At 37.2% G+C, this 20,999-nt stretch overlaps 3 protein-coding genes across 3 annotated transcripts; all 3 read left to right on the forward strand.

The window, feature by feature from the left end:
- Positions 1-4,311: 4,311 nt before the first annotated feature.
- On the forward strand, positions 4,312-6,424 carry LOC147482728 (uncharacterized). The gene is made up of 2 exons (XM_086579402.1): positions 4,312-5,370; positions 5,651-6,424. Exons 1-2 carry the CDS (start codon positions 4,327-4,329, stop codon positions 6,422-6,424), a joined length of 1,818 nt encoding a protein of 605 aa, XP_086435528.1. The 5' UTR covers positions 4,312-4,326.
- A 122-nt stretch (positions 6,425-6,546) lies between these two features.
- On the forward strand, positions 6,547-7,736 carry LOC147482729 (uncharacterized). Its single transcript, XM_086579403.1, has 2 exons — positions 6,547-6,925; positions 7,015-7,736. Exons 1-2 carry the CDS (start codon positions 6,547-6,549, stop codon positions 7,734-7,736), a joined length of 1,101 nt encoding a protein of 366 aa, XP_086435529.1.
- Positions 7,737-9,460: 1,724 nt separating this feature from the next.
- Positions 9,461-10,282, forward strand: LOC147482730 (uncharacterized). Its single transcript, XM_086579404.1, has one exon. The coding sequence runs from the start codon at positions 9,461-9,463 to the stop codon at positions 10,280-10,282; it is 822 nt and encodes a 273-aa protein (XP_086435530.1).
- The last annotated feature ends 10,717 nt before the right edge of the window (positions 10,283-20,999 follow it).

Consider the following 20,999-nt stretch of genomic DNA (forward strand, 5'->3'; position numbering starts at 1 on the left):
ATTTTGGTATGATGTTTAGTTATAATTCAATGAGAAATAATGGTTTGATGAATCAAGGCTAAAACCTCCATTAGAGGGGTTGATGAAACCTTGATGAAAACTTAGTTGTATAGTGTAGAGTCGTTGTAGAGTCTATTCCATTCTAGAAGGTCATGTTTTGCCATGAGAATGGGTGGACGACCTCACATGTTAGTTATAATTGGCAGAAATGCCATGCTAATTAGGGATTAGAATGAGCAATTCTTACCGTAAGAATATAAGAATTGGATTACAACAGTCTATGATAGGTGATTAAGTTGGATTCGAGGTGGATTCACTTCCCCTCTAATTCTTTATCTAGATTCACATTTCAGTATTCCGTAGCATTCCGTTATTCGTAACTTGTCAATTGAATCCACCCCGTAGTATAGAATTCCCCTCGTAAATCTCTCACTAGACATAAGACCGATTAGTTAACTATGAAATCATTCCATGCTAAAGAACTAGGAGTGGAACGAATTTGTTACTCCACTCTATTTCGATAGAATTGAGAGTAGAAAACTTGATAGCAATTAGTAAAATAAGTTTTAGTTTACTTACGTTTTGAGTTTTATCGTTCATTTCGTAGGTAAACTTTATCTTTTTATGGTTATCATCACTAAACCTTATGGGAAGGGTGGACCTAGTGCCAAGTCATGCCCCTTCTTATAATTGGTTAAGAAGAAACAGGCTTCATACGGAAGATTCTGCCTAAGCCTACAAACATTTGTTGCCAAGTAGGAGCAAAGTATCCTTGAAATTGTCATTAGGGATGACAACACTTGCATGGTATGAGTGGACATACAGATATTTATTGTTGAGTAAACAAATTAGATACTCTTGTCATGACATGTTTTCACACAACATGTGTATAGTTGACCACCTGAGAGCAAGAAAATAAATATCCCTAAAAATTCTTGCTATGTGAGCTCTATTGATATGTTTTTTGTTTAAGACATATCGAATGGTACCCTCCTTGAACTTTTGACCTTGTCAAGAAAATAAGAGGACTACTCGTAACTTTGGTTTGCTCCCCACAAGCTCTCACTAAAAGGTCATTTGGATGCATCTTGGGAAGTTGGTAGAACTCGACGGCGACAATGACTTGCGTGCAAAGGGTAAAAGAACTGAAGGTTTATTACACAATCTTTGGGATTCTACCGCCGTGACAATTGATGATAATTGTGAATCATGTGATACGTTTTTGATTTTATGGTGTGGACTCATAGGGATGAGTGCTATTTGTAAAAGTGATGAAACAAACAGATCTTGGGGTATACACACACTCTCCGGATATTAGGTTTCCAGATTCATCTTCTTTAAAATCACTTTCATGGTAGATCACTATGTCGTGCTTTTCATTGCGACTTGCTACTTCACAGATATCATGATACATGTGCTAGGGTCACACGAACCATTTGTCATGTGAGACACACAAATGGCTGAGCATTCTACTTAAATGCTTCTCTTATAAACCTTCTTCGCCATTGTGGGCGAGTGGAGATGTTAGAAATAAGGCTGGATAAACTCCCACCAGGATAAGGATAAACCACCAAGATAAGGATAACCACCAGGTATTAGGATCAGTGTAGGACTCTATCCTATCTGGTATTAGGATGAGTGTAGGACTCTATCCTATCTGATATTAGATGAGTATAGTACTCTATCCTATCTGATATTAGATGAGTAGGACTCTATCCTATCTGATATTAGATGAGTATAAGACTCTATCCTATCCAATATTGAGGAGGTGGGAGAGCTCTATAAATAGACCCCCCACCCCTCACATATTGATCATCCCAAAAACAACAAAGAAAAGCTCTCTCTTCTTTAATGGTGGCCTCCAACATTTTCTAAAGAAGAAGCTAGTAATTTGTGGAGATTCCATAGGTGGTAACCTCCCTAGCCATTGTCGGTTCTTGGTTCGTGAACAAAGGTTGCTTCCCATTCGTGGTTAGAACTTGACTCCAGCTAAGTTGAGAAGAAGAAGATCTTGAGTGTGCCAAGAACATCATCTTCTCCTATAGATCAAAGCTTGGAACTTCAAATTGAAAGTTGTGACCAAGGTACGATCTTCTGTTTCCGCTGCTGCTATTTTATGCATTTGATATAGTGTAATTATACATATCATAGGAATCATGCATGAGATATCGGTAAAAACCCAATAATAACTACTACTATCTATTTTATATACGTGAGTTTTGATATTTCCATTAGTTTTACACCCCTATATTGAATCCTATGTGTAGCCACCTGCTATCACACCTCCATGGTATTTTAAGACTTCTATTATGCAGTTTTTCTCCTTATGGGTGTGTTTAGATCTCTAAATTTAAAACTTTCTTTTGCTTTTGACGACCTTTTCTCTTCTCTTCACTTTATCTAAGTTACTCTGGAGAAAGCAGTGCCTGCATTTATAAAATGGTATCAGTGCATCGCTACAAAACGAGATTTCTTCCCTACGGAAACAAAAACAAACCGTGTAGTTGTTATAAACCTTATACATCTGGGTGTCAACGAATATATAAGCTATAAAAGATTTGTCTATTGTTCAGTAGTTTTTTTTTTTTTTTTTTTTTTTTTTGCCATAGTTTTGAGTTTATTATTCCTGTTTAGAAGGTGAATTGTTGGTTCTTGCAAGAAGATGACTAATATAACTTTCAACTCTTGGTGATTATTTTTAAGCATATGGCTTCAAGATACTTGAATATTTCAAGGATGGTGTATTTTCAATTGTATGTAACTCTTCCTCCTAGTGCCCTATAAAAGTTGAATTGGTATCTGTTATGACTGAGAAGACAGATGATCAAATAGATTCCCACATTGCGAGTGTCCATATAAACATGTGTATGATAGGAATTTATTCATTAAAACAATATAGTCATTCTAACTATGCTTATGAATTGTCTCTTCACAATGCTTCTTTGCAGTTAAAATTGACATTACTTATAATGCAAGCCAAAGACAATATCTGTGACTGGAATGAAGCTGGACAGAGCACTGCAGAACGACTTAACAATGATAAAGTCAAAGTAACTTTTAAACTTCATAACGTGTTATCAACTGGACGATCGTGCCTTGCTTTTATGACCTCTTTCATGGATTTCGAACTTAATTATCACTGCATTATGGTTGGCTAGAGAGATGGCATAAAGGGAATAGCCCACACTATATCAAATTCTAACGACAGAGTGTCCTTGAACTCATATAACTTGCTACTAAATCTTCCGGACATGACTTTGGAGACAGTTGGAAAGAAATGATTTGGGAGAGCAAATGCTTAATGTTTTGTCACGTTTATTATAGAGAAGTGCCTGTTGTCATCAGGAGAATTACTATGTTTAACTATAGGAGCCAAATCCTTTTATTTCAGTGGGTACTTTGAGTTTTACTATTTTTTTTCTCTGAATATAAATGACTCTAGACTTCTCTTTACATGATGTTGTATATTGCTGCTATACTCGACAATTTGCTGAGAGTCAATAGTACGTTACTAATAATTCAATCACCATACCGTTCATGAGCAGTGCATAGATGTTAGCAACAAGTTTTTCACGAACTAATGCCCATTTTTTTGACGTATGTACAATCTTATCATCATGTTAGGTACTACCCCAATCTCTCCATTTTCTAGCCTCAAATGTTTAATTATGATGTTCAAGAATCCTCAACTCACTAGATTTAGGCAAAACAATGTTTGCATTTGAACTATAGAAATACCTTCAGTTAGTATAAGCCTCAAGCCTGTAATATCATGCATGATGCTAGTATGATATATTCATTATTGGATCATGGAGTTCATATATCAAGCTCAAAACAGCTCCGAGATTATACAGTCATTCAAGCTTGCTGCCAGAGTCTTGCCATTAACATCAGTCAAAGCGGTTTAGACTTAAAAAGGCCTTGCTACACATGAGCTGGTCTAGAGGGCCATATCAATCCACTACTATAAACTGAAGTGAGATCATGGGCTTGCCAATTAGCACATTTTAAGATTTTATTGAAAGTATAGATTTGTGGCCCACACTTGAAGGAGGAAACACTAAAAATTTTAAAACTTTAATATGCCGGATTTGCGCCATTTTGATGCTCATGAATTAGCTCCAAAAAAAAAAAAAACTATCTCATCTAACAAACACATCAAAATAACTCTCAATCAGCTACCCATCAACAAACCTCAATCTACAAACCTAAGTCAAGTCTCAAATCAAAAAACCAACCCAAAGTCAGTATTAAGTCCATCAGCAAAGTTTTCTTCTTATGGAGAGGGAAGAAGCAACCCCACATGACCTGAGAACTAAACAAGTTATGGAAGATCTCCAGGATGAATTATTAGAAAAACTCATATTTTCACAAATACCAATGGAAGCTGATCTAAACAAGCTAAGTGAGGAAACTTTAAAGGAATGGGAACTTACGGCTATAGCCAAGTTCTATAGCAAAAGATGGATCTCTCTCAATACCATTGCTCTGGACCTACAGAATCAATGGTGTACTTCTGGTAAGTTTCATATTAATACCCTGTCTAATGGAACTTTTACTATTAGGTTCACAAACAACAAGGATCTAGAACATGTTGTTAACAATGGACCGTGGGAAGCCCAAGGATATGTTTTTTCAGTTAAGAAATGGGAACCAAACAAAGATGTAGAGGACATCAAGTTTCATCTGGTGCCTTTCTGGATACAAGTAGCGGGGTTACCAATAGAAAGGCACAAACGTGAAGAAGATCTGGAAATCATTGGTAATGCTATTGGGAAGTTTATTGAAGCAGACATGGAATGTTTCCATCAGATCCGGTCACCTGCGGTCAGGATTAAAGTGCTTGTGGATATAAGGAAGCAACTAGCAAAACAAGTTAAGCTGAATACAGGTTTCCCGAAACCAGTGATTGGAAAGGTCCAATATGAACATCTACCTATCTTCTGCTATTTTTGTGGTATGATTGGTCATGGACACAAGGGCTGCTCTTTGAAAAACCGTCTTCTGGAGAGGGATCTGGAATATAATCAGGGGAAGAAATCTATTCCTTTCTTGTTCTCCAATTCATCCAGAGTTATAGGGCAGTTTCAGGGCCGGCAAAATATTTCAGAAAGAAGGAAGGAAGAATCAATGAATGCATCACTTTCAGTGCAGGTTAGCACTACCGGAAAAAACTCTTGTCAAGTTGAAGTGTACGTTATCCCAGCTGCTAAGGTTTGGGCACGTGTCAATCAAGGACCACTCCAAAGTGGCTCAGTGTTAGAAAAAGAGAATCAAGGACCACTACACAGTGAATCGGATACAGGACAAAACAGGGCTGGCTTACATCAACGTGCTCTCCAAGTTTTACCCACTCTAGGGGGTAACCAAGTAATATCTTTCCCACAGATATCCAATCACCAGTTTGGGCTTACTCAGCAACAAAGCCCAACCCCCCAAGATAACCCAAACACACTACAAGGCCAAAAACCATCGGACCAATATAATCCTCCCAGTTCAATGAGAAACGAGCCCATACCAAGCAATCTGGAACGAAACATACAACCCATACCAGAAAAGCCTGAGCCCACCTTATTTCAAACAAATATCACTGGTCAGCAAAAAGGTGGGAACAATAATCAAGGTGCTGACTTCTCTTTCACCTCCACAGTCTCCCACACAAACAACAATCTCCCACAATATCCATCCACAGAAAAACAAAAAAAATCAAAAAGAATCCATAACCCATACAAACCAAAATAATCAAAGAATGAGTAACTTAGATAGGGAAGAAAGGTATTTACGGTTCAGGCAAAAAAGATATCAGGAAATCACTAAGCTGAAATCCATGAAAAGAACACTGGAAATTAGAAAGGCTAGAGCTCAAGGGAGAGTTCAACAGCCTCCAGAAGATGTTGTTATCATTAACCTTGCAAATGAGGAAGTTATCCCTTTCACTGGTGTCGAGCAAAATATGGGAATCTTGGAGACAGAAGCTGATGTTATAGGGGATATGGATGCAGGAAGAAATACTGATGTAGTTGGTGTAAGTGATGTGGTTGGACTAGATGTACCCCTCAACCAAATCCATCCTGATGAGGTTGATTTTCTAGAAAGGGATATGATAGATGTAGTTGCTGATATGGAATCTACTGAAGGAAGCGACAAGGATAATACATGTACAAAGGCAATAGTAGCTATCATGGATGATAAAGAGGATAGGGATGAAGAGATGGATGTCAAAGTTTTTGAGGATGAAGAGGCTCCCATCTTCAGTAATTTGGAGGATGCAGAAGAACAAAAGGAAACTGGAAGTGGAAAAAATAAGTCAGAAAGTAACAACAAAGAGAAGAATAAGAATGATGCAAAGGATAGTGAAGATGCTAATGATGCTGCTGGGTTTGATGTGATGGCTGTCCCTTATCAGCCATTGCAGTCTTTTTAATGATGTCATGGAACTGTCGTGGTATGGGTACCGCCACAACTGTTCAGAATCTAATGGACCTCGTCCGAGAACATGAGCCGGATGTATTATGTCTATCATAAACTAAAGCACAGGATGATCGTATGGTTGAAGTTTTAAAGGCTATAAAGTTTAGGGGCAGTTGTTTTGTGCCAGCTGTGGGTTCAAAAGGTGGTCTTGCAGTGATGTGGAAGGATGGATGCAATTTGGAGATATTGGGAGCAACTCCAAATCATATCTCAGGTAAAATTCATAATCTAGGTTCAAATTCTGCATGGTTTTTTACATTTGTGTATGGAGAGCCTTCCTCTCATAGAAGAAAAAGGGTCTGGGATGAGATTCGATCTTTTGCGCCCCTTTTCCCTGGGCCCTGGTTGTTATTCGGGGACTTTAATGCTATCAGTTCCCCGGATGAAAAGATTGGGGGCAAGTCACAGATTACAAAGAGTATGACTGACTTTAATGAGTTCCTTAATGACCTTGGTCTGTTCGACCTTGGGTCAAAAGGTCCTAGATTTACCTGGAGTAACCGTAGATCTTTCAATAGCCATATTCTTGAAAATTTTGGATAGGGTACGTGGCTTCTACACCATGGATTACTCTTTTTCCTCAGGTTAATGTTAGAACTCTTATAAACTCTTCTTCTGACCACTTATCTCTCATCATCAACTTAAATCATGTCGACCCTTCTCCACCAAAGCCTTTTCGCTTTTTCAAAATGTGGTGTGATGATCCGTCTTGTAGAGGAGTCATAGATAATGCTTGGCATCAGGAGTATCAATGGAGTGATGATACTTTATCTAGGAAACTCCATAACACAAAAAAAGATCTTGTTGTTTGGAATAAGGAGGTTTTTGGGAATATTTTCCAAAAAATCAGCAGGACAAAAGAGGCTCTAGAGAAATGTCTCATGAGGGATCTTTCTGAGGAAAATTATCAATATGCTGAAAATATAAGGCTTGAGCTTGAGGGTCTTATGGAAAAAGAGGAGAGCTTCTGGCAGCAAAAGGCATGTTTTAACTGGGCTAGAGAGGGTGGGAGAAATACCAAGTTCTTTCACCTCTCGACTGTTTTCAGAAGAAGAAAGAATCAAATCACAAAAATCATGGATGATAATAGAGAATGGATGGAGGGTAGGAAAGATATGGGAGACACTATTAACTCTTATTTTACAACTCTTTTCAGTACAGATAACCCAGATCCTGACCCAGATATCCAAAACCTTTTCAACCACTTTATAACTCAAAATGAGAATAGTCTACTCACTAGAATACCAACCCCCTCAAAAATTTAGAGTGTTGTCAAGAAATTTGGCAGTCTCAAGTCTCCCGGACCAGATGGTTTCCAGGGTATTTTCTATAAACAGTATTGGGACATCATCTCTCATACTGTCATCCTAGCAATACAAAACTTTTTCATCAATGGGGATCTCCCATCCCCACTCAATGAAACTTTCATCACTTTAATCCCAAAAATCATCAACCCTGATCATATATCCAAATTTAGGCCTATAAGCCTAAGTAACTTCAGCTACAAGATTATCTCAAAGATCTTAGCAAATAGATTGAAACCTCTTCTCCACAAAATCATATCCCCCTTTCAAGGGGCATTCATCAAAGGCAGATCCATTGGAGATAACACTAGCATGGCTAGTGAAATCTTTCATAATATGAGAAAGATGAAAAAAAAAAGAAGCAAGGTTGGATGGCAGTTAAGCTCGATATGGCGAAAACCTTTGATAGATTGGAATGGAGTTTTATTGATGATATTTTTCAGCATCTGGGTTTCTGTGATAAGTGGAGGATGATGATCGAGAAATGCATCTCCACAGTCTCCTACAATGTTCTGCTTAATGGATCCCCCCTTTCAAAAGTCTATCCTTTTAGAGGTATTAGGCAAGGGGATCCTTTGTCCCCCTACTTATTTATCCTTGCCTCAGAAGCTATTTCAAGATTGTTGGCTCAGGCAGAGAATAAAAAATACATTCATGGCATCAAGTTGAGGCCTCAAACCCTTCCCATTTCTCATTTGCTCTATGCAGACGATATGATTATCTTCTGCAAGGCAACTTTGGAAGAATCTGATAATATGAAGAATATCCTTGCCAAGTATTGTCAAGCTTCTGGTCAGGCCATTAACTGGAACAAGTCCAGTATTTTCTTTAGCTCCAATGTCCACCCCAAACACAAAAAGATGCTTAGAAAACTCTGGAAGGTCAGGGCTTTTGATGAACAAGAAAAATACCTTGGAGTTCCCATCCTAATCTCTGGAAGGAAGAGTGTAAGTTTTGAATACCTTATTGATAAAGTTCAGAAGAAGATGGCTGGTTGGAAGGCAAAGATTTTATCACAAGTGGGAAGATCAGTGCTTATTAGATCTGTTGCTCAAGCTATCCCTATTTATGCAATGAGCACATATAGATTACCCCTTAAAATTTGTGACCAGCTTGACAAGATGAATAGAGATTTCTGGTGGCATGGTACCACAAAGTCCAAGGCTTATTACACTCTGAGTTGGGATAAGATAACTAAGCCTAAATCCATGGGAGGACTAGGTTTTAGATCCTCAAGAAATATGAATTCAGCCCTTTTGGCAAAACATATGTGGAGACTTTTCTCAGATAAAACCTTTTCTTGGGTTTGTTTTTTTAAATCAGTCTATATGAAGTGGTGGCAACATAAAGATGTGTATCAATTACCAAGGGATTGCTCCTTTTTCTGGAGGGGGATTTGTACACAGCTCCAGTTTGTTCATGATCACTCTCTCTGGGCAGTGGGTGATGGATCAGATATCTCCATCCTTACTGAACCATGGCTCTCTTTGAACAGTAAATCTTTCCTTCTTTTGGACCATCACTTTAAGCCTAATCTCCTAGATCTAAAGGTCAACCATCTTATCATTCCTGGAGCTGACTCTTAGGATGTAAATAGGGTAGGAGATTTGTTTCCTCGCCCAATTCAAAACCTCATCACCTCTATCATCATTAGACCTGATGTCACAAGAGATAGGTTTATTTGGATGGGAACAAAAAAAAGGGATTTTTCTGTTAAGTCTGCCCATTATATGTTAAGTTTGGCAGAGGATCTTGGTCAGAGTTCCTCTTTAAACCCACTAACTCTGAAGAGAATATGGGGCCTTAAGGTTGAAGCAAAGATACAAATGTTTCTCTGGAAAGTATATAGATATAGTCTTCCTACTGGGGAATGTCTGATGAAAAGAAAGTTTAAAGGGGATGCATCCTGTGTCTTCTGTGGGAAAGGTTTAGAAACAGATTGTCACTTGTTTGTACAATGTGAATGGGTCAGAATGGTCTGGTTTGGATCTCAAACATCTGTCATAATGGGTGAGCTCAAGGTTAAAAATTGTAGAGAGCTAATTGATCTTCTAATGGAGAGTTTTTATTGCCAAGGGGAGGATAAGAGGCATGAAATCCTACTATGCTGTTATTTGCTTTACAATATTTGGTGCCACAGGAATAAAATCAGAATGGAAGGGATTGCCATATCTAGTCAGACCATTTGGAAGGATTCCCTGCGTCAATGGCATTCTTGCATTAAAGCATTTGATGATGGCGAATCTACATATCATAATAGGAGTCCTGATATTGTTAATGATAATCTTATTGAGGTATGGCCTAAGATTATGTTTGATGCATCTTACAATAGGTTGCTAAAGTCTGCGGCAGCTGGAGCTTGTTGTTACTCTGAGGAAGGACTCATGATAGCTGCTGCTTATTCAAGGTTTCATGCAACTAGTGCTAAACACGCAGAGTTCTCTGCTGCAGAAGTGGCATTAAAACTCGCCAAAAGGTTGGGGTTGTTCAAGTCCGATTCAAGGTGATAATCAATCCCTAGTTCTTTGTCACAAGAGGCTCATCTCCCACATTGGAACTGCCACCTAATTTTGCTGTCTATTCAGAATCTTAGTACTAGTTTCAGTAAGTTTATATGTAAATGGATACCTAGAACCTCTAATGGGGAGGCCCATATTTTGGCAAAATGGGCATCTGCGAATGTCAGACATTTGCCTCCTCCTCTTCTCTTTCAGAAAACAGATGTACTTCATATTTAGTTTATAATATATGATATATTATCGGAAAAAAAAAAAAAAAAAAAAAAAAAAAAAAAAGTCTAAAGACCGGGTTACGGTTGCACACTTGCTTGACCAGCGTTATGGGAATTCCTTGTACGCACATGATGGTACATGGCATTATGGCAAAAGGATTATATATATATATATATAGTAAGTCAAAAGTGTTGACGCTTGAGACTGAGAACTTCCTGAAGACCCCTACCTCCCTGTTAGTGAAGATTTGCATCTCTATTAGGTATACGTGTACATTTTCAATGCATAAGTACGCATACATGTACTGATGTACATGTAATAGAGTAATTCCATGAGAATGATTTTTGCCAACAATAAACTCATTCCTGAGCCGAGCGTGGGCAACTGAAAAAAAACGCTTGAGTTCCATTAATTGAATCGGGAAATATCGAATAATAAATCAAACAGTCAAATTATAGAACAGTGACTTGACTGGCTGGGTTTGAAGTCTTGAACCACCATTTCGAGAATTTTCTATTAGCCGAAGAAGGTCACATTCTTAATGGACCTGTACATTTACTGCCATGGCCCAATATATTCAGAATGACAATGGAAGTCAATTTGGTTGGGTGGTTTCTTGTCTGGTTGCAGCAACCTTTGCTAAGCTAGCTCCTTAGTCAAACTACTTCTAGTTCTTTGACTCTTTGTCGTCTTTCTAAAATATTTTCTCTATTAAGTTTTGCAAAAGTTGGTACTAATAGTGCGAAATTTATTGAAAAAATCATGAGACTTGAAAATTCCTAATCCTCACAGGTGAAATAGGATGGAGGTAGCTTCCAATAGTGCGGAGAGGTATTACATACTAAGTAATTAAATAAAATAAAGTGCTTACAAATATATAGAGAGGTGTTACTAAATAATTAAAGAAGATGAGGTATTGTGCTTACAAATATGTAGGGAGGTGTTTCTAACTGTTAGAATATGTCAGTATTAGAATATGTCCAATATGAAAAGTCTCATGTTTCTATAAGTGTGGACATCCATATCTAGTAGTTTCTATTATCATGTTTTATTTTTAGTATAAGTATGTAACTCTGAGTAGAGAACACTATCTCAAACACCCAAGAACTCTCTAACCCTAATCAATCTCTAGTTTTCTCCATTGTTATTCTTGGTTTCTCTAATATATCAATGTCACAACTCTTCTAGGAGAGGAATCCCTCACCAAGAAAAAAATCAAGTTTATTTAAATTTTTCAATATAGTATTCAAGTCAAGTTTCAAGAAGAAGAAAGATTTCTCACAAGAAGTTCTTATATCTCAATTCAAGTTTCAATCTTTCTCTGGAAGGATTTACTGTTCACCATTACTGTTCACTGGCACTATTCATCATTACTATTCACCGGTACCGTTCATCGTCATGTTAAAGTATGTTTTCAAGATTCCACTAGTGTTTAAAGTTTGTTTGAAGAATACTAGGAGAGAGATCCGAAGTTTCTCAGTATTGTTTCGCTTCCGCAATCTACGTCTTCCGCAATCTCTCTGTCTTTGCACTGATAAGAGGGGCACAACCTCTCTATATCCCGGAGTCTTTGAAGTTAGTATTGGACGAGACACGCACGCGCTCAGTCCCCACGCCAAAAGTTGTTTTCAGTATTGTTCGTTTTGTATTCAGAGAAGAGGTTGCGCGCCCTCAAGTACAGCCTTGCCTAAGGGGCGCACGCGCCCAGAGTACTAGAAGTTGGAAAAGTAGAGGGCGCGCACACCCTCCAATATGCCTTGCCCAAGGCGCACACGCGCTCTAGCCTCCACTCATCAGTTTCCAAGATTTTTGAAGTATCAAGCCTTTAGAAGGTAGTTTGCACTCTCATCCAAGATTGGAAGGGTAGTATTATTTGTATGTCGTTATGGATGTTTGGGTTTCTAGCTTCCGCGCAGTTGGTATTGATGCCATCTTCTGTCTCAGTTTCTAGAACATGATCAAATTGTTTGTTTGAAGTATTATAGGGGCACATGACCTCTATCTCACGAGGAATTATTCTTTCCATCTTCCACTGTTCCAGAAGTTTGCAGTCATAAAAAGGCGCGACCCACCCTCCACCCTCTATAGTGAGTATTATTTGATGCATGTTCTGTTAGCATTTTTTTTGTGTATTAGAGTATGAAGTATTGTTTTTTGAAGTGGGCATTAGTTGGTTGTATAAGTTAGTATTTGGTTTTCTCTATTTCAAGTTCAAGTCGGAATAGACAAGTCTTTGTATGTTCCTACTCAGCCTTGTATATTCCAACTTAAGAGGGGGAATAGGAAGATATGAAGACATTCAGTAGTATATGAGGGAAGGAGAATATGGAGACGTATGAGAAAAAGTACTCATGTCTCCATATTCCAACATGCCTTGACATCCCCACTATTCAGTCTTCAGTATGACATCCTCACTATTCAGTCTTTAGTATCAGGTGGCAGTCAAGCCTAAACTGCAAGTACGTTTCAGGTAGCAGTCAAGCCTTAACTACAAATATGTTTCAGGTAGTAGTCAAGCCTAAACTGCAAGTATGTTTTAGGTAGCAGTCAAGCCTTAACTCTCCAGCGTGTTTCAGGTAGCAGTCAAGCCTAAACTGCAAGTATGTTTCAGGTAGCAGTCAAGCCTAAACTGCACTTTTCAATATTCAGGTAGCAGTCAAGCCTAAACTGCAAGTATGTTTCAGGTAGCAGTCAAGCCTAAATTGTAGTCATCAGAATTCAAGTAGCAGTCAAGTTATAACTGCACCAGTATTCAGTATTCAGGAGTTCCCATAATAGTATTTTGTTAACATTAACAGTGATATTGATAGTAGCAGCCAAGAAGCACACATCAAGTCAATGTTATTGTTTTCAATTTATATTATGACAGTCATAACAGCGAATGGAGTAAGTAGTAGCCAAGCAGCACGCCACTAAATCGGTGTTATGATTTCAGTTTGTGACTGTGGTACACTTTCAATATTCAGATTAGGTCATTGCCTACACGGACAGTTTCACCTCCAAAACGTCTCAACAGTTGTTCAAGTTCTTCAACTCAAGACAGTTCTATACAAAAAGGATAGCAGTATTCTTATCTTTTGTTTTTTATAATCCAAATTGTAATTTGCATAATTTGCGTAATTACAGCTTGAGGGGGAGTGTTAGAATATGTCAGTATTAGAATATGTCCAATATGGAAAGTCTCATGTTTTTATAAGTGTGGACATCCATATCTAATAGTTTCTATTATCATGTTTTAGTTATAGTATAAGTATGTAACTCTGGGTAGAGAACACTATCTCAAACACCCAAGAACTCTTTAACCCTAATCAATCTCTAGTCTTCTCCATTGTTATTCTTGGTTTCTCTAATATATCAATGTCACAACTCTCCTAGCATCACCATTAATATAAAATTCAACACTAACAAATAGAAATAGCTAGGGAGATTAGAAATACACTCTTTGTCTGGTGAGAGGAGATTCCGGGAAGGTCAGCAATCTAATAGTGTAAAGATTTTTCTTGAGCAGTAAACTAGGCAGTTGCAAAGTGATTTATAAGGTTTATAGCCCCAAGTAGAAAACTGTGTGTGTTTTGAACCCTAAAATTATTGTTATTGCACGATGAAATCCAATTGTTACACGTACCATTACAGATTACAGATGGATGCTCTGATAGCTTAGCAAATCTACTTACCTTCTAAGTTTCAAAATTGAAAAGTCCTTTAAGGACCATTACAAGTCTTCTCTGGGAGCAGCTGACATTGGCTCACCGTTTGGAATTGTGGCAGAAGGTGCAGTGTGGAGGATATGGATACAGATTATGGAAGTGAAGTTAGTACCATATGCAGCGGTTTAGATGATTTAATTTGGCAAGCCATAAACAACAAGGTCTTCAGGCAACACAACACAAGAGTCGACCAAAAAAAATCATTGAAGTTAAAGCTTTCTTTTAGTAGTAGTCATCACATTTGTTTATTCAGCGGAAACAATTCTGTGTTGATTGAGTCACTTATCTTTGGGTGGCGAAACTTATACTCTAACAGATAGAACGAATACTTCTTAAAGTGGCTATGGTAATTAGAGGAGTTGATTTTCTAATTTTCTGTGTTGTATAGTAGTCTGTCATTGTACTCCTTCATCCTCTGGCTATTACCTCTTGAAATACCTCAAAACCAACTTCTAATAATAAAAGTGATATAATCAAAATAAAATTGAAAAGTCCCTGGGCTCATTACTTCTTGTTCTCTTACAACCACCCACCCATTCACCCCATTCACCCAAGATTGATGTAATGTGGCCTATATGGTTGTTGAAACGACCTGTAGAATAATTTGTCTAGTGGGAGGTGCGTCCAATACATCTTGTATAATATCTACATTGAAATAGGAGATCGAAGACCTTGTGATGTTATTAAAGAGGAGGAGGATTTTGACTTTGGGAGATAATCTTCATTTTATTTTATTTTATTTTATTTTTGGTAAAGCTAATCTTCATTTCATTAAAGTTCTCTCAAAGAAGATATTTTACAATTAGCGCATTAAAGCTGAAAGAAGAGATATATCCCAGAAATAGTAGTTGCTAGCTCACACGCTTACTTGCGAACTCACTCACCCAATGTATTTTTCAAGCTCTATTAAAAATCTAAATCATCTCCTATTAAAACGAGAACTCCTCCCCATACTAAAAAGGAAAATTTTGATAACTAACACTTATAAATTAAAATGAGAACCTTTCTCCTACTAAAACATGAATCACACTTCTAAATTAAATCAATTATTAAAACGGGTTCCTCTACCTCAATTCAAAACGAGATTTTAAGCATAATTCAAACGAGTTTTCAACTAAAAAGAGACCCTTTTATTTCCCAATTAAAATGTGTGATTTATTTGTTCATAAAATATAGATATTGTGCATTCAGAGATCGAGGGAAGCCTCAATACGAACTGACATGTTAACAATGCACCTAAGGGCGTAAAACGGGCTGGGCCGGGCCAGCCCAGCCCTTAAACCATGAAGTCCATATGACTTGATGGTCGGGCCGGCGCCCGACCCGCTCATGTAATAAGGGGCGGGCCTATAAGGGCCAATGCTAAAATTGTGAAGCCCTAACTCTCACATCAACCCTCTCTTTAGAGAATTGAAGGTCAGGCTAGAGGGTCAAGTTTGATTACTCTCTTAAACTCTTTATTTACAGTATAATCTTGCTAAATTGATTCGCGATAAATTAATTATCACGTTTAAATAATAGGTTTTCTCAATTTTGACTTTAGTTAATGTACTTAATTAATAATTTAGCTGAAATTTATAAGATAATAAAATTCAAAAGTTTCGTTTTTAGGTTTGATGTGTCGATGTATTACATGAATCGATAAGAAATATATATGGGACCAAAAATATGATGTGGTGTTGTAGGCTGTAGAATAATTTGTGTTTGATTAGTTGAAGTTGATTAAAAACTTTATTACCATAGACCATTAATCATATCACATCACTCTAATATTTATATTTTATTCTTGTTTATATATGGTGAAGTGACCAAAGTTCATATTTCGACAAAGAAACAATTTGTTATTTTGAACTAGATTTTTCATATAACGTTGGAGGAGCCTACACAAAGCATTAACGTATGTAAAACATATTTTTTATTTTGCTATTTAATTTATACAATTATGTACTTTTTAATAAAATATAAATAAAATTACATATAAAAGTTGTGAGGGCTTTAATGCGGGCCTTTGAGGGTCGGGCTGAGAGCCGCCCTCATGCTTTCACATCTAGGCCCTTACCTTCCCCTCAAAACGTGAGGGTCGGGCCGGGCCGGGCTGGCCCTCAAATTGCATGAAAGCTTAAATTAGAGGGCTTTTTTGGCCCATGGGCCGGGTCAGGCTTGAGGGCCTTTTTATACCCCTAAATGCACCCTCATTTTATTTTTCGGGTGAGTGACTCTCAAGGACAAAACGCGTGAAAAAGTAGCTCTCAACACAACCTTTTTTTTAATCACTCACAAGGACCAGGTAGATGAAAGGTTAAGTATACCCTTGACGCGAAATAAATTAAAAACAGCTCGGGTAGATGAAAGGTCAAGTATACCCTTGTCACGAAATAAAAAATGGCTTGGGTAGATGAAAGATCAAGTATACTCTTGACGCAAAATAATAAACGGCTCGGCCTAACCGAAACAACCCGGTGTATATAGTATAAACAATCATTATTGAGCTATAAACAATCATTGTTCATACCTCAACATAATGTATGATCAATAAGAACACCAATTGGTTGGAGTATGAACAATAATTGTTCATACCTATTTGGGGTATGAACAATCACTGTTCATACCTCAAACATAAGTTATGAACAATCAATGTCCGTACCTATTTAGAGTATGAACAATCATTATTTATACCTCAATATGAGCTATGAACAATCACTATTCATACTTCAACATGAACTATGCATAACCACTATTTATGCCTCAACATTAGCTAGCTATGAGCAATCATTGTTCATACCCCAATATAATGTATGATCAGTAAAAACACCTATTGCCGTATGAACATTGATTGTTCATACATATTCGGGGTATAAACAATCATTATTCATATATCAATATGAGCTATAAACACTCATCGTTCATATATACTTCAACATCAGCTATACACAATCACTATTCATTCCTCACACTAATATATGATTAGTAAGAACATGTCACACCCCAAATTTCCAGAATATTTAAAATAGAGAATTATCCAAGATATAATTATCTCAATCATCACCCTATTCAATCATCTGAAAACCTAAGATGAAACGAAACCCTAATAATATATTATCAACCACGATATTAAAATCTGAGATCAAATTTAAAACCAAAAGGAACAATCCTTCAATCACATTATTAAACTATAAAGAAACTAACCAACTCTATTACATCTGTCTCAAAAACAAAATCGTACACTTCAGAAAAACTTAAACCAGAAGACTCCAAGAGCAAATCCAAATCACGTGTCCGCATCCACTGCACTCCACCATCTATGTTTCCAAAAAAACACCCACGTTGCAAAACAAAGCAAACATGGGTCAGCAAATTGAATTTGATGGTATGAGTAATACTAAAATAAAAACGACATGTTCAATATTTCAAATAAAGGAATATACTATTACAATCATTTCAACTTGGAAGACAAGTTAGTTCCGTTTTCTCAAAACGGCATGTAGTTTCTTCCCAAGTAATATTTCACCCCCAATATACAATTCCAAAAATCTCATATAACAGTACTCATCATTCCCACTTTCCAAAATAACTCACAACATAAATACCCACTTCCATTCCACTTATTAAATGCACATATGATAACCTAATTAAATATGAGTTTGATATACCTTACCTTTAAACCAACACGTCGTCTTAGGGTAGGATATTTACGTCCCTGCATAAAAGATTAATAGATCCTACTCTCCTGCAAAACAGAGTTAGTCATCACAATAAAATGATTTATCTCAACCAGTCAAATTTCCATTCATAATCAAGCTTCATTTAAGACATTTAAGTCTAATTGATACAACCTAGTTCGTCCCACATATTCAGGGAATACCACTTATCATAATACCTATATCAAGGGTAGTCATTCACATGACATCATTACGTTATAAAGTCTCTGCGTGCATAACCATAGATCTCAGACTATCACAAGTCATTAATATTTTCGTAATAACATATCAAGTTATAGTCATTTCGTAATCACATAAAAGATCACAAACATTCACTAATATTATTCACAGTCACACTTCATATCCATAACATCACACAAATTCACATATTTTTTGTTCATCCAATTCCACAATGTATCTTGCTTATTAATCACTTATTTACTGATCTCACATTTAGTTCCTACTCCACGATTTGCACTTCACACATTTGCCAAATCACACATACCCGTGTGCCTCTCTCACACCGAGTACCACTACAAGACATATGTCCCAAGCAGGGATATCGCCTCCAGAAACATATTTACATCTTGCAAACTCATAACTTGTGAGTCACAGCCATCTCTAGGATTTCCATTCATATAATCACAGCCACTTATGGGCATTAAATATCTCAGGTCATTCATGGCACATTCAACGAATACCTTGGGTCATTCCCGCCACATACCTATCATACACTAACAAGTTATTCATGACACATTTAATGAATACCTTGGGTCATTCCCGCCACATTCAAGAAATACCCATCATAACACTAACAGATTATTCATGACACATTCAATGAATACATTGGGTCATTCCTGCCACATTCAAGGAATACCCATCATAACACTAACATGTCATTCATGGCACATTCAATAAATACCTTCCTATCACATGACATCTTAAGTCATAATCACTATAAGAAAAATGATTTTTTTGCGACAGGTACAGGTTAGCTTTAGCCACGGTTAATGGCAGTGGCATAGTACTCATGGTCTTTGGCCGTGGCTAAATATTTTGGCAGCTGTGGCCAATTATTTGTGTTGTTTTGGTTTAGTGGGGTTTTTGGCCACGGTCATGTTCATTTCCTTATGAACCGTTGATAGAGATCTGTGATTTTATACCCGTTGATTTCATGAAAATTAGAGGAGCGCGAAATGAAATGTGTGGTCATGAAATATTAGAGTCAGGATAAAACAAACTCTCTCTCTCTCTCTCTCTCTCTCTCTCTCTTCAAGAAAACCCAAACTTCTTATTTGCCCCATATATTTCCAGGAAACCAAACTTCTTCTCCCTGTAAAATATCCCTTTTCGAGAAAAATGTCATCTATCTCCATGTAATTGTTCTTCCTCTTTCGCTTCTCACAATTATGCTTTTTTAGGGTTAGGGTTTACCAATTTTGGCTTTGAAAGGTTGTTTTATTATTATTATTATTATTATTATTATTATTATTATTATTAAATTCAGTTTAAATAAAGTAATTTCAATCATTGTTTATGTTTGCCCAGAAAGAGAAAGCTCACCCAACAAGTGATTGCCCGCCCCAACAAATCCACTTATTGATGTCGGTAGTGTAGTATAGGTGCCACAGAGATGACTAGACGAAAGCCTTTTTCAGTTTCAGTAAGAAATGGATCGCCTCCCCCTTTTCACTTCTTTTTATCCGGTATAGCGGTCGCTTCGGCGGCTTAGCTAAAAGCATGCTCACCCACCACCTATAGGCATAAAATCCTCATTCAATGACAACTTTTTTCTATTATCAATAGACGGTTTCCCGATCAGTTCTTTCTTCTGGACAAAGAGGGAAGACGAAGCGATCCACATCCTATTCTTTTGATTTAAGTATTTTCGGTTGAGTCGAGTGGTGGGCAAAGATGAATCGTCGAGGTGATTTATCGTGTAATTTCATTATTTAATGTAAAAAGATCTGGATTTGTTTTCTTTTAATTCACATCGGTGTAACCAGTGGCTATCTCTAGACGCTTTCGAACAAGACTTACTGTCACACCCCGAATTTCGACAGAATTCGGAAAAACAATATTTGTTCCCGACTCTTCGATCTTCGAGGTGTGACGCACTCTCAACTCCCAAAAACCCATAAACAATTTAAATATGTGGATAATTAAAAACCAATAAAAATTTTAACTTAAACAAAAGTCCTCTTCATTACAAAAATTTACAAATAATATTAGGTTACAAATCTCTTTTCAATAACTCTTTATTTAAATACAACTGAAAATATAAAACAACATTTGTCTCAACTAAAAATCTATTACACCTTAAGGAAAAACAAAACATATCCTGAATGCGACGCTAATGCAAACCACAATCAGCAACCAACCTTCTTCAACATGAAACCTGTCAAGACTTATCAACTATGTTCATTTAATGAACACACCCAATAAGCAAACATGCAAATCGGGTCAGCATTATAAAAATGCTGGTGTGAGTAGCTCTAAAATACAACATATATTTATACATATATATAAGGCAGTTAGTTCCTCCACCGAGGCGCCTTAAATCCCAACAATTAATACGACATTCTTAACTACAATAAGTAAGGCAGGTAGTTCCTCCACTGAGGCGCCTTAACTTCCCATTAACCACACAACAAACCATACGCATAATAAAAGGCATTTAGTTCCTCCACGGAGCCTTTATGTTCTAACTAAACTAATAACCAGCCAAGAATATTCTATACTTACCGCATTTCATGCTCAATTACAGAGTGGGTCGTCTCTGCCCAAGTAATTAGTTTGACCCACACTTCTGCAAAACCATATACAGTCATCTATCTAAAGATACATCATTAACCAATACATTACCATAATTATATTAATTAAGGCTTTCTTTGTGTGTCCCTAAAATCACGTCGTATCTATGTCCTACCTAGTTTCCCTGGCTACCACAATTGCTTCCCAACGCCGAACATGTACATCCACATGCCTCCCCTCACATAATGAACCACTCCGTGCGTAACTACCCTGAGCGGGATGCCGCACACCAGGTAACCCTCACACGAAAGCCATTATGCAAGGACTGCCACT

Source organism: Coptis chinensis, chromosome 8, assembly GCF_015680905.1.
Source record: "Coptis chinensis isolate HL-2020 chromosome 8, ASM1568090v1, whole genome shotgun sequence".
NCBI classification, from domain to species: domain Eukaryota; kingdom Viridiplantae; phylum Streptophyta; class Magnoliopsida; order Ranunculales; family Ranunculaceae; genus Coptis; species Coptis chinensis.

Coding starts and splice junctions, on each gene's coding strand:
- LOC147482730 (XM_086579404.1), top strand. CDS start 9,461: ATGGGAACAAAAAAAAGGGATTTTTCTGTTAAGTCTGCCCATTATATG.
- LOC147482729 (XM_086579403.1), top strand. CDS start 6,547: ATGGTTGAAGTTTTAAAGGCTATAAAGTTTAGGGGCAGTTGTTTTGTG. Junction 6,926..7,014: donor TGAGTTCCTTAATGACCTTG/GTCTGTTCGACC, acceptor AATTTTGGATAG/GGTACGTGGCTTCTACACCA.
- LOC147482728 (XM_086579402.1), top strand. CDS start 4,327: ATGGAAGATCTCCAGGATGAATTATTAGAAAAACTCATATTTTCACAA. Junction 5,371..5,650: donor CCACTCTAGGGGGTAACCAA/GTAATATCTTTC, acceptor TCACCTCCACAG/TCTCCCACACAAACAACAAT.